Source organism: Camellia sinensis, chromosome 1, assembly GCF_055761805.1.
Source record: "Camellia sinensis isolate YWXY chromosome 1, ASM5576180v1, whole genome shotgun sequence".
Taxonomy (NCBI): Eukaryota; Viridiplantae; Streptophyta; class Magnoliopsida; order Ericales; family Theaceae; genus Camellia; species Camellia sinensis.
Genome location: NC_138961.1, coordinates 225906248 through 225919717, shown reverse-complemented (window position 1 = coordinate 225919717; position 13470 = coordinate 225906248). Strand labels below are relative to the sequence as shown.

Here is a 13470-nt window from a genome sequence, read left to right as displayed (position 1 = left end):
AAAACGTTTGTCGGACTGAAATTATAGCAATATCGCCACATTATTACCACTACTTTCACCACGACCACTGCCACTATCACCACCACCGCCGCTACCCCACCACCATGCCACCACCTCCATCTCCTCCTTCACTTCACCACCACCATCACCACCACTACCACCACCACCAAACATTATAAAAAATAAAAATAAAAATTCAAAAAATATTTTTTTTAAAAAAATATCCATAAATAATATTTTCATTTAAAAAATACTTTCGCCTAAACAAACGAACCTTAATGCAATTACTGTTTTTTAATCAAGTTATCAAGAAACCCTCATCTAAGCTTTTGACTTTTATAGCAAACCTTCATTTAAAAGTAGATTGTGATCAAATATTGGAGGACAATTGTTTTCAATTGAGGAAACTCAATTTTCTAGGGAAAAAAATACAAATCAATGAGAAAGATGAGAAATAATTAAAATATGTATATATATATAAATATAAATATATGTAAAAGTATTCTAACTGTTGCGACATTATTTTGACCTTAACAATACTCACGTAGATTGTTGTTTAGCCTGAACCTGCAATTATATCAATAATAGACAAAACTAGAGGTGCAATTTATATGATAACACAAATCATAAGCTTTTGAAAGCTTCATGCATCACCGAATTCATTAAACTATTCAGCCAAACAATCCAATTCAAGCCAAACACATTAATCAAATTCAGAATGTATTTTAACTTGCAAAACATAGATTCATCCTTAAAAAAAATAAAAATAAAAATTTTAAAAAAGACCATTTAAATATCCGATGACAAAAACAAACAGTCGAGAGTCCACCTTTTAGCTCTTTAGAAATTGCATTTCCAGCCTGCTTTACTGGTCCCCTAATAAATCTACGGAATTAATGTTCATTTCTTTTTTCCCCTCAATTTGGCATCTGGCACTGAAATTAATGTCTAACAATACCAAGTCTGACAAAACAAGGGAAAATAGGAAGTAATTTTTCCTCAAAACATAAAATACAATCCACTAATTGTCTGCAAATAGACCTCTATAAACCATCCATATCAAAAATCCTAACAGAAACAAATTAACATCTAGTTGTAATAACAGAGATGACAGTAACTTAGTCATCGTACTCCCCCTCTGAGAATTTGTTCTCCGGATAAAAGACAGCCACAACTTGATTCCCACCAAATTTTCTACCATTCAACCCTTGTCGAGCTCTAGTGGCACTCTCAACATCAGCATATTCCAAGAACACCTAAAAACAACAAGATAGTTTTCTTTAGCAATTGGACTCAAAGAAGTGCATATCATCAGATTCAAGAATCACAGAAGGCAGCTCTGTATTGGTATCAGATATATGGAGACTATTAATTCAAGAAATAACCCAACCTCCATACAAAGTAGCTCCCTATTGGTGCTTATAGTATAATTTTTTTTCACCTTCCATAGCGAAAGGATCCATAAAGCAAAGAAAGCAAAGACTGCTCAATACTAACCTTCCCAACCCCCGGGGTTGGTTCACCATTGGGATTCGGGCGGGGGATGATAATGTTCACTAAGGTTCCTGCAAAATGCAATGAGAATTGAATTGAGATCCAAATTCACAGAATAGACAAGAAAACAGTCTCATGTGAATGTAGATAGAAGGTTATGGAGTCTTCTGTTTGTTAGGCCTGATTCTGTATAGCAGAATGTGGGACTACAATAGGCTGTAAAACAGAAAGATATAGCACAAAGTAAATCAATATATGTTAAAACATATTGGCATGAAAGAGTGAAATAAGCAAACAATCTCATAGACTAATCACAGGTCACTACTAGTATTTACCGAATTTTCCACATTCTATTCTCATATCTTCCAGTATGTCTTCATAGTCTTCATCATCTTTGAGTTCATCTGCAGTAACCACTTGTGTCAAGCATAAAACCTTGGTGGCCAGTGCAACAGGTTGTAACATAAGTCTCTGCAAAAGAAAGTGGCAGTCAGAAACGAACATATAAACTCATGCGAACGCTAAACAGTCAAATAGCGCACAAATAAAATGTGAAGGACAACCCCAAAAGGTTACCTATCAAACAAAAAAGGGGAGGTGTACAATGACTCTGATGCAGGATCTTTAATTTCAGCACCAAAATCGGGTCAAATAAAGAGAGAAAATAGGCTAAATGATATGGGGGTTTGGGGACAGATTGTGGCTAGGGTCTGATATTCTAAAGAAAGGTTTAAGAAGCTCAAAATTGAGTTTTGAGACACAATCAACAGGCCGGATTTATGTTTAAAAAAATGCGGCCAAGGTAATGAAATAAAGCATGTAAAGAAAGCAAAGATGACCATGCAATCACACCTAGGTTCAAGGGCAATCACACCCAAGAAGAGATGTATCAAATACCTGGATATATAACAAATATTTATTATTTCTTCAAGTTCTCCAATAAATTACTGAACTTACATTATTATAGGCATCTCAATACAATAATAGACAAACAATCAAAATACAAAATTCAAAGTGAAATATGCACATTAATCTTTTTTTTCAAAGTAACAGATAATGGTTGGCGGCTGGTGGCAAACAATCAAAATGCAAAATTCAAAGTAAAATATGCACACTAATCTTTTTTTTTTAAAGTCAAAGATAATGCTTGTTGATAATGGTTGGTGGCTAGTGGCTCTATGCTTTTATTTGTCAACATTATCAGGCTAGATTAGAATCCTGCCAAAAAACAATGATAGCTTTTGACTTTAGCTTCCCCTTCCTTTTGTAATATTTTCCATATTTCCCAGCCATATTCTCTGCATCAGACTCATGATTAACTGAGGTCCGAGGATGTTAAGCCTGAATAGGTTCAGTTCAGGTTAGAGCCAAACCCATAATTGAACTGACCTTGGTTGGTTCTCAGCTTTTAAACCTAGAAATAAACAGATCAAAGTATAGAACCGAACCAACCAACCCAAGGAAATTCAGGTTGGCTCCGATTGGACACGTGAGTCTAACTATATTGTAATAAATTTTGACTTGTTCATAAAATGCAAAATGGTAAAATTGTAAAGACCTATTGCATACTATTATTATGTGTAGCAGTGTCAACTTAGACATAGTCATAACCAAGAACATTAAAACATGTTATTCAGAACTCAATTCATAAAATTTTGTAAAAAAATATACAAGGGTTGGTTCACAGATTGATTCAGGGTATCCAGCCACCAACCCAATAACCAAACTAATTTGGCCAGTTCTGGGATTTTTGGACTCAGAATGAAATCCAACAGATACTACAACCACTTATTTGACTCTTTTGTGCACCCCTAGATGCAAGTGTGGGTCAATAAGAAAATGCTCAACAAGTAGAGGAAAATGAAATTTCACCTGTAACGCTATTTGTTGTTGCGCATGCAACAGAACACTCTCTTGCTCCGGTTTAGGTTGGGTAGTACCCTGGTTAGCACGCCTAACAGTAAGAGTTTTATCACCCATTTTAATTCCATTGAGAGCAGCACAAGCAATATCTGTAACTGATAGATCCTGGTAAACACAGAAGGCGTAGCCTTTCGAGTTTCCAGTTTCTCTGTCCTTCACGAGATCAAAACCTCGAAGGGGCCCAAAAGACTCGAGTAGCTCCCTGATTTGTGCCTCTGTGAAATAATATGGGAGGCCACCCACAAAAATGCGATCAGGACCCTCAAGCCCGCCAGCAGATCCTATTGTTAACCCAACAGCAGCAAGATTCAGATTCGGGTTGGGCTGGCTCGGCCCAAGTGTAGCAGCTAGTGAGGGGTTGTAATCACTAGGTCTCCTCACCTTAACTGGTGCTCCCTGGACATAAGAATAGCAAAAAACAGAGGTCAATACTAGTAAATGGGAAACATGCATATACAAAAAATGCCAAGTACTAAACAACTTGCAGACAGGATGAGAACAAAACAGCACAAAAACTAAAAAGTTTTTTCTTTTTCTTTTTTTTTTGTTTTTCCCTCCTTTCTTGCATGCACAAATCAGTGTTGTGAATACCATACCAGACCGGACTATTCTGGCTGGCACATACCATACTGGTAGGAAAACGATACAGAGCAAGTTCCATACCAGAAAGTTTCGGAATGTACTGGAATATACCACCAAATTTTGGGTCATACAGGATTTTACCAGTGCGTACCAGGACAATATAAGTATTATTTAGTAAAGTTGTAGGATTTAAAAAGGACAAAGGCAACTGAAGTTTTAAAAACTCAACAAAAAGACTTTAAATAAAAAATTAAAAATAAAAAGTGATTAATATATCCAATTATTCAAAATGTAATTAATAAAGTGTACAATAGAAGTCATATTATTTCTACTACTACAATTTGTGGAGAACAGAAATGTGAAATATTTTATAAAAATCAAATGTATTTTACCTTACAAATCATATTACTTTTCTTGTGCATTGTGTAATGTGTAGTATGAAGTGTTACATAAAGTGATATGTTTTAAAAAGGACAAGCGGTATATTTTATAAAATTTGATGAAACATGGCTAATAAGTAACTAATATATATAGGAGTGTTACTTTTTCTTTATTTTATTTAAAAACTTCTATAAATCCAAATATTTGATAAATATCTTAGTTGCACGAAGTGGGAGTGGAGAATCGTAGACATTCCAAGAATCATTGGTAGGGAACGCTTGTATATAGATTAAATAATATAATATATAAAAATATATTGTGAGATTATATTTTTTTTTTCTCTAATGATAATGAAAATATATGTTATAAATTTAAAAATAAATAAATAAATAAATAATCATATGTTAAAATATTATAATTATATACTTTTATTAGATTATTTTCATTTATTCTAAAATATTTATTCTAAATATTTATATTATTTTTTTATCTATTTATTTTAAAATGTTTTTGTTAAAAATTATTTGTTTTATTTATTTTCTTACAAAAATAAAATAAAAGAAGAGAGAGGGAGAGGAGAAGAAGAAGATAGATGAATGGAATACAAGAAAAGGAGAGAGAGAGAAGAGGAGGAGATCGATCAAATCGATCTCCAAAGGAGAGGAGAGGAGAGGAGAGGAGATCGAGAGAGAGAGATAGGAGACAAGATCGACCGAGAGAGACAATGAGATAATCGAGAGAGAGAGAGAGACGATGAGATCGATCGAGAGAGAGCGAGAGAGACGACCGACAGAGAAATTGAGGTCGAGAGTGAGGATGACAGTTCTAGATAAGTTCCTTCTCTTCTCAGATTCACGTTTCTCTAGCATTAGACTCGCGATTCTTCTCTGAATCTTCCTCAGAAGCTGTGTTACATGGACTCTTCTATTTCCCCCACAATACCCGTGTCCACCGGATATGACATGGATAAGGGTGTGGGATATGTGTCCGACGCTCATACCCAATTTAGACACTCAGATCCTTTAATTTGTGACAATACATGAAGAAAAAGAAACTTGCATTTGTTAGTAAAGCAATATTTTTAGGCTCCCACATGAATTAGATATAGAAATTTCATATTTTTTTCTAAATCATATTTAATTTCTAATATATTTCTACATAATTTAAATCATCTCATTCGAGAATATTATATAATATACAATATATATGTGCATATGACGTGTCCCCGTATCCATATCCAATTTTGGATACATACCCCAAGATCCTAAGATTTAAATTTATGAAGGTCTGACGCTTGGATACACACCCGCACCCGACACTCGTACCCGAGTCCATGTAACATAGCTCAGAAGCACAGAATCACGCTTCTTTGGCTGATTCATGAGCAACTTCAGCGATTTCTGCTACTAAGATAAATATATACCAAAACATAGAAGGAAAGGGAAGAAAAGGGGGTTCCATTGCTTTAACATGAATTCCTCAAAGAAAGAACTTAAGAAACGTGAAATTCTTGGCCTGAGTTCAATGACCACTTTTCAACATCAAGATCAATTGGAAGTTTAATATTAGTTTATCAAAATCCAAGAAAAAATCAGACTCCCTTTAAAGTTGATATAGATAATACTACTTATCCCAATAATTCTGAAATGGCACGTCAAAAGGCACAGATATCAGTATATTCTGTACCAATAACAAAAATGGTTGGGGTACACTAGCTAGTATGGTATTAACAACATTTACAGAAAGCTCCAAAATACACATGCAGATTTTTTTACACAACCCGGAAAGGGGGGAGAATAAGCATATGAAAGAACTTCCAAAGAATGGAAATTGCAAGTAAACAACCAAAACCTAAGGTCCCTCATAGGCTAGTGGAGTCGGATAAACATTCAAGTACCTCAAATATAATGCCATCCAAGGCCATGGCATTACTGGCTTCCTCAACAGATCTCATCTCCACAAAAGCAAACTTCTTCTCATGGTTTATATAAACATTGACAACAGCATCACCTGAACATCATAGAAAGAATAAGTATCTACACAGCCAAAAAACAGTTTACTTTAGTCATATATAAAAAACGCAATCTCATATTGACTAACCTGGACCAGCAGTGTTTCCGCCGATTGCAGACATAACATGGCTGAAAAAGGTTGCCACAGACTGCATAAAAGGTAAATATTTACCAAGCTGACCACACTTTAAGCAATCACAAGGAACCCAAAAAACAACAATCAAACAGGATCCATTCCTTATTTCCCACAGTTAAACAGGACATTCAATAAAAATTGAAAGCAATTTTTATTTCGCTATCCGTTTCGGCTAGTGTGAAATAGGGTAGCCAGTCGATATCTTAAGATATGGGCATATCAGGATATCCTCAATAGAAATATCTATTCTTTTTTCTTTGGCCATTTATTTCTTTGTATCCAAATCTCAAGTTTAAAGCATCGAATGCCCCCTTCCCTCCTGATCAGATTGAGCTGCTTCACCTCCAGTTCTCAGGAAGATCCTTAATTGAAAGAGATCCAAAAATCGAATCTAAAGTCTTGTACAACATTAAAAGTTTAAAAACCTACAGGTCTCTCATTAATTGTTTTCCCCCTTAAAAACAGTGAAAATTAGAAATTAAAAAAGATTGGTTCCATACAGGTATTTATAAAAGTCAGTGCTTGGTTCGTATAAATTACTTTAGTAAAAATAAACAAAGACGCCTAGAATTGAAAACATCAGAGTAATAGCACACTATGATATCTGGAATGTAATACATAAGAGACATGGATAGTGCAGCGGAGCTAATGGACAAAGAGACAAACCTGTTCATTTGCAGTGGGGGAAAGCCCACCAACGTACACACGTCGAGCATGTCTAGTAGCCTGCCATTATGATATTTAAAGCAAAATGTCAAGTATCAAAACAGAAAACATTGCAGAATAAAATACAAAGAAACAGAAGAATTAGCGAGAACATATGTCTTTATCCTGCCAACCTGCTGAGTCATTGCCTGGACTGGCATAACAGGAAGAGGTCCAAACTGCTACAAGGAGGGGGAGAATTTAGAAAGAGAGACAAGGGAAAAAAAAAATGAAAACAGATATAAGTGAGTGTGAATCAAAAGATGCACGAGTAATTATTCCACAGGATAGGAAAAAATTACCTGCCCCGACGCTAATGGAAACATGTTAGGAAACATTCCAGGGATAGCTGGGGCGTTCCCAGGGATCTGACCTGCAAAGGCTAAAGGAATTACATAGCAGAACGAAAGCTGAATTATCCTCTTACTCTTCTAATATACTATGAGTAATACTAGTCAACAGAATTCCCCTCACAGTTGTAAAGAAGTCGATTATTTAATAAATCCTAGGACCCGTAGTAAAATTTATCAAAAAGAGATGGAAGGAATAATACAACTTATTCAAAACTGGAGGAAATATTTGTAAAACTACCAAAACAGGCAATAGTTGCTGGACGAAGACGGACAAGACCCATCAAACTGGTGCATTGGTTCCTCCTTGTATGCTAAAGCTACAGAAGTCGGCTCATGCCCATTGTCAGCACAGTGGGGCTAGTAGCTCGACATTGCCTTCTTACAACAAAAGATAAGACAGAGAAACAACAAACAAACACCAAACACAAGAAACAACCAAAAAAAAAACCTCTCAGTTTCAGTATTATTTACTGAGTAAACAATTAAAAGAAAAACAATACAGCATGTCCAGGGACCACGGCTCTAAATCACATGCAAATAAAAGAACAAACCAGCATGGCTTACCAAAATGATACCATGCAATTTGATACGACCTTTCCACACTATATGAAAACCAAAAGAGAAAACGAAAGTTATGAAAATACAAGAAGTGAACCAAATACGATGACAAATGTACCTGCAACAGCAGCAGAAGCAGCAGCAGCTGCAGCCGCAGCACCAGCTAAAATTGCAGAAGCAGGAGGTGCCATGTCGAAACCACTGATCCTTTTGCTGCAAGTATACACTGTTAATTTAAAACCTTACAGGAAAAGATCTACAAGTAACAAAGTTTGAGTCAGAGTTGTCAGTAAATAATCAAGCTCCGCACCCCACATAAATAAAATAATTTTTTTGGAACATAAAAGCATAAGTTGGCCATAGCTACAACAAAATCCAGCCATTGATCTTATGACAATTGGTAAGTATAATCAAAGATGCTGCAGCTTCCGCATTACATTGCACAAATAACAGTGTAATCAAGGTTCTGAAAAGCGGTTGCGGTCGCCGTAACGGTAGCGGTGACGCGGTTGCGGTTGCGGGGTGTAAAGACCATAGTGTAACGGTTGCGGTAACCAGAACCGTGAATTTTTTTATTTTTTGCATAATTTGAAAAAAACTTACCGATACGCATATTTTTTTTCCATGATCATATTTATTGGGTTAATAAATATTGATCAATTTTTGTAAATTTTTAAGTATGATCCAATATATTTCATATTTTTAAATCATTATAAACTGAGTTTTTTACATTTTATTTTAATAATTAATAATTAATGACTTTATATTTTACAAAAAATTAATCACTAACTATTATATATAAGATAAATAATGACAAAAGTAAGAGAATAAATAAGAACCTAAATATATATATATACATATTTTAACCAAGCCAAATAGATAATGACCACACTTATTATTATTATTATTTTCAAACAATATATAAATAGACACACACAAATAAAATGGTTTAATGATAGCAGTTGAATAGAATAGCATAAGTCTTACAGTTTTAACAAATCAATAACATGTTCTTCATCTTCCCTCTTCTCTCTCTCTCTCTCTCTATCTCTTGCTCCTCTATTTTCTCTCTTTATCTTCCCTTTTCTCTCTATCCCTCTTCCCCCATATTCAGCTTTTTTTTGTGTGTTCTTTCGAAAGAAACAGTTTGGAACCGTTACGTAACGGTGCGTAACAGGCTATTACGGCTGTTATGGCACCGTTACGACCGCTACGGCACTGTTACGACCGCTACGGCCGACACACCTGTGAATCTCAATCACACTGCAAAAGCGGCCGTAACGGGTGACAGTAACCGCCAAAACCGTTACGTAACGGTTGCGGCCACTTTTTAAAACCTTGAGTGTAATACATTCAAACAGTCACACTATTACTTAATTTGATAAAATATGCAGTTTAAACTTAAAACTTAAGGCTTTAATACAATCCAACAAAAGAATACCACAGCGATATTTACAACCTATGAAGCATGGACACGGCAGATTTCATGCCGTGGCAGTGTCTGACACGGGGACACGCCGGGGACACGGGGACACGCCGGGGACACGTACGGGACACGCCGGGTGGCGTGTCCCTTTAATTTAATTATTTTTTTTGCAGGGGACACGGTGGAGACACGGCGGAGACACGCGTGTCCACCAAATCTGGACACGAGTGTCCAAATCTGGACACAGAGAGCAAAAAAGAAGAGTAAAGGAGAAGAGTGAAGGTGTTGAAACAAACCTGAACTTCGATCCAGTCCAGTTGACTCGCCGGCGACCTCCATGACCTCCACCGTAAGCCGCGACCTCGACCTCCATCCCCTTCGACTTCGACGATCCAGTCGCCCTTTGACTTCGACGATCCAGTCGCCCTTTGACTTTGACGAGCTCTATCTCTCTCACCTTCTCTCTCTCCCTCGCGATCGCGATCGCGATCGATCGCTTCTTCCTCTCTCTCTCTCTCTCGCGTCTTTGTCTTCTTTCATCTACTGGACTCATATATATCTATAATATATAACTATTATTATTATAATAATAATAACTGATAGTATTATTAGTATAATAGTTATAAAAGATGATTATATAACTATTATTATTATATAACTATTATATTATATATACTCATACATATTAATAAAAATAAATAAACATGTATATAAAATAAAATAAAAAAATTAATTAGAACATATTACTTAAAAAATATAATAAATAAATAAAATAATTAATATGTATTAAAATAAAAATATTTATAAAAAAATTAAAAAATCTGCCGTGTCCCCTGCCGTGTCCGTGTCCCCATTTTTTAAAAATTAACGTGTCCCGTGTCAGTGTCCGTGTCCGTATGCGTGTCCGTGTCCGTGTCCGTGCTTCATAGTTTACAACAGTGCAGCATATCAGAGGTACAACTTCAAATCTTATCAAAAACCAAGACTGAAGAGCAATCTATGGCAAATTGATTTAAGAATAATTGGTAACACTTACCTTTTTGAACGTGAACGAGATCGCGATCTTGATCTATGCTCCGATCTACCCCTGGAGCGAGATCGAGGACTATGTTTATGCCTGTCCTCTCTGTCCCTGTCATAATCTCTCCGCCTACAAGCAAAATCCATTCAACATTTCATCAATGCCTCAAAAGAAAATACCATCAAGAAAGATGGCATAAAGCTTTGGCTATATAAAATGTACACAGCAGTGCATAGTCTTGCAAATAAAAAATGCTAGTATTAGAATATCAACTATGAGAAAACGTCACCTAATTAAAGCTCATCAGTTATCCGCAATGTACAAACATGGACCTAAACATAAACTTAAAACAAAATAAAAGGGAAAACTTAAACTGCAAAACAGCATTACATTTATGTTACCTTTCATAGTCCCGAGTGTGGTGATGATAATCATCATCATCTCTATCTCTGCCCCTATCCCTCCTCTCGCTCCGTTCCCTGTAGCGGTCTCTGTCTCTGTCTCGGTCTCTGTGATGACGATCACGAGATTTATCTCGATCCCTCTCCTTATCCCTTTCCCTATCTTTATCTCTGTCCCTGCCACTATCCCTATCCTTGTCACGCCCTTTCTCCCTTTCCTTCTCCCTGCTCTTTGAAGACTCTCTTTCACAGTCTCGCGAGTGCTGCCAATGACACATATATACCATCTTTTTCAGTAAACGCATCCAACGCACAATTAGATAATACTCAACATCAAGTACCAATTTTTAGGTACTACTGCTAGCTACAACCAGGAATTATGAAACGCAAATCTCAAGTACCTAGTATCCCCTAAGTTGATTACAAACATGACTCAACGCAAATCGTTCAGAAAGAGATGGTTTTTAGACCAAACTCGAAATAGATATATACAAAAAAAAAAAAACCCGATTTCATCCAAAACCCTAAAATCACGTGGATTTTCTCCTAGGTACAGGAAGAAATTTCAAAACAACCAAATTACAGAGCTATGAAGAACAAAAACCCTAAATTCATAGAAACCCTAATATCACAATCAAGGTCTCAGACTCATGCTTCTTCTATCTGATACGATCTTGTCAATAGAAGAACAGAAAAAAAAGAGAAGGATTTGAGTTTAGAGATAATGAATACCTGAGACTTGGAATCACTGTAATCGCCATGGCTGCTACCTCTGGGTGGAGGGGAAGAGCCACCATAGTTGTCGAGATCTTCTCCATTGCCCTCGTATCTTCCTTCGTCGTAGTCCGTCATCGTTCGTTTTCGCTTTGGCTTTAGCTTTCCTCTCGATTTTCCGTCTCTTCGACCTAGAATTACTCGGTTTGTCTACTGGGGACAACAGGTTCGATGTCTCGGGATTTATATTCCTTTGGCAATGCAGCATTTTATTTGGGGAAAAAATGTGTGTGATTGTGTGTGATTTATTTTATTTTATTTTATTTTTTATGAAAAGAGAGCGTCAATAAAGAAAAATGTTTGAGGGTCACAATTTTTGTGGTAATAATGACTTAAAATTATCAAAACGACGTCGTTTTGACAGTTTTGAGCCATTGTAGCCACAAAAATTGTAGTCATCTAGCATTGTTGGTCAATAAATTAAAGACATCTACACACCAATTTTAATTTATAAACTTATACTTTATTAAATTTTAATTAAAATTTTTTAATTTTTAAAATTTTATTAAAATTTTAATAGTTAAAATTACCTTTCAAATAATAATTATTCATTATTTATGATTATCTATGAAAGAATGTGATGATTTGACATTTATTTTGATTTTTAAAATTTTAAAATATCAACTTTTAAATTGAAAAAAAAAATTAAAAAAATATGTGCAAAAAAAATAATGTTTTTTTTAAAATAAATTGAAAAAAATGATTTTTTTTTTGTGCAAAACTGAAAATTTTGTGTCTATTAAGGAGCATGATTATGGAACATTGATTTGCAAAACTGGAAAAATAAAAAAAAAACTTTAAAAATAAAAAAATTGATAATGTTCTCAATTTTAAAACTGAAAAAAACTAATAATATTCTCGGTTTTTTTAAATAGTTGAATTAAACCAACAAGTAGAAAGGTAAACACGTTTAATCTCATACTCTATTTTTTTTATCAGATAGTGAAACAATTATCTAAAACATTATTATACAAAATTGATAACGCTCTTAATTTTAAAAATTAGAAAAAACTGATAATATTTTCAATTTTACTAAATAAGACTTATTGGTTCAAATTTTTTTAGATAGAATCTAAACTATCATAACATTTGTAAACAAAATTTTTAGTTAATTAACTCATAAATTAAATCATAAGAAAATAATTGAAGAGAGTGTATATAGATGTAATTAATTGTACTTTATTATCATTATTATTATTATTATTATTTTCTTTCCTTTTTTATTTTTTTATTTTTGATCTCATATTCTTCCAATGATAAAAAATCCTACGTAAGTCCATGTTAGTGCACATATTCCCAACTCCCAAGTCATTCAAGCTGCTATGAAAACAGAGGATTATGAGGATTGGGCACTAGCCGCAGTTTATGCCAGCCCAAATCCAGGCATACGTCAAAATCTCTACAATGATATGGAAAACTCTTCAAGCACCATGGTTTGGCCTTGGCTTATTGCAGGCAATCTCAATGATATCATGGGACAGAAGAGTTACTCCCAAAACAACCAGAATTATCGATGCAGAAAATTTCTTGATAACATTAACTACTATGGACTTATGGACATTAGTTGCACAAGGCCGAAATTTACTTGGTCCAACAATAGGCAGAAAAATGGCTAATACTATGGAAAGATTAGATCGCGCTCTCTGCAATGCGGAATGGAGAACCGTCTTTCTTGAAGGAGCAATCAGAAACTTTCCTCGTACA

The 13470-nt window shown here is 35.0% G+C and overlaps 1 protein-coding gene across 4 annotated transcripts; it reads right to left on the bottom strand.

The window, feature by feature from the left end:
• Positions 1–903: 903 nt before the first annotated feature.
• On the bottom strand, positions 904–12001 carry ATU2AF65A (U2 snRNP auxilliary factor, large subunit, splicing factor). 4 transcript variants are annotated; one of them, XR_003650154.2, is made up of 13 exons: positions 11725–11998; positions 10993–11255; positions 10607–10720; positions 8263–8357; positions 7536–7606; positions 7368–7415; positions 7195–7254; positions 6481–6541; positions 6278–6390; positions 3367–3813; positions 1830–1965; positions 1498–1710; positions 904–1256 (listed from the first exon to the last, which is right to left on the bottom strand). XR_003650154.2 is itself a non-coding variant. In XM_028268233.2 (13 exons), exons 1-13 carry the CDS (start codon positions 11842–11844, stop codon positions 1119–1121), a joined length of 1734 nt encoding a protein of 577 aa, XP_028124034.2. In that variant the 5' UTR covers positions 11845–12001; the 3' UTR covers positions 904–1118. The 4 variants fall into 4 exon arrangements, 2 of the variants coding, with proteins under 2 accessions (XP_028124034.2, XP_028124035.2); XR_014345547.1 differs by having other exon boundaries at positions 7368–7412; XM_028268233.2 differs by having other exon boundaries at positions 1498–1565; positions 11725–12001.
• Positions 12002–13470: the final 1469 nt, after the last annotated feature.

Bases quoted from the DNA above. Each gene is read 5' to 3' on its own strand.
- ATU2AF65A (XM_028268233.2), bottom strand. From the start codon at position 11,844: ATGACGGACTACGACGAAGGAAGATACGAGGGCAATGGAGAAGATCTC. The intron at 10,721-10,992 runs GTAACATAAATG...TTTTGCTTGTAG, and splicing joins CACACTCGGGACTATGAAAG to GCGGAGAGATTATGACAGGG. The intron at 7,607-8,262 runs GTACATTTGTCA...TAGCCTTTGCAG, and splicing joins TGCTTCTGCTGCTGTTGCAG to GTCAGATCCCTGGGAACGCC.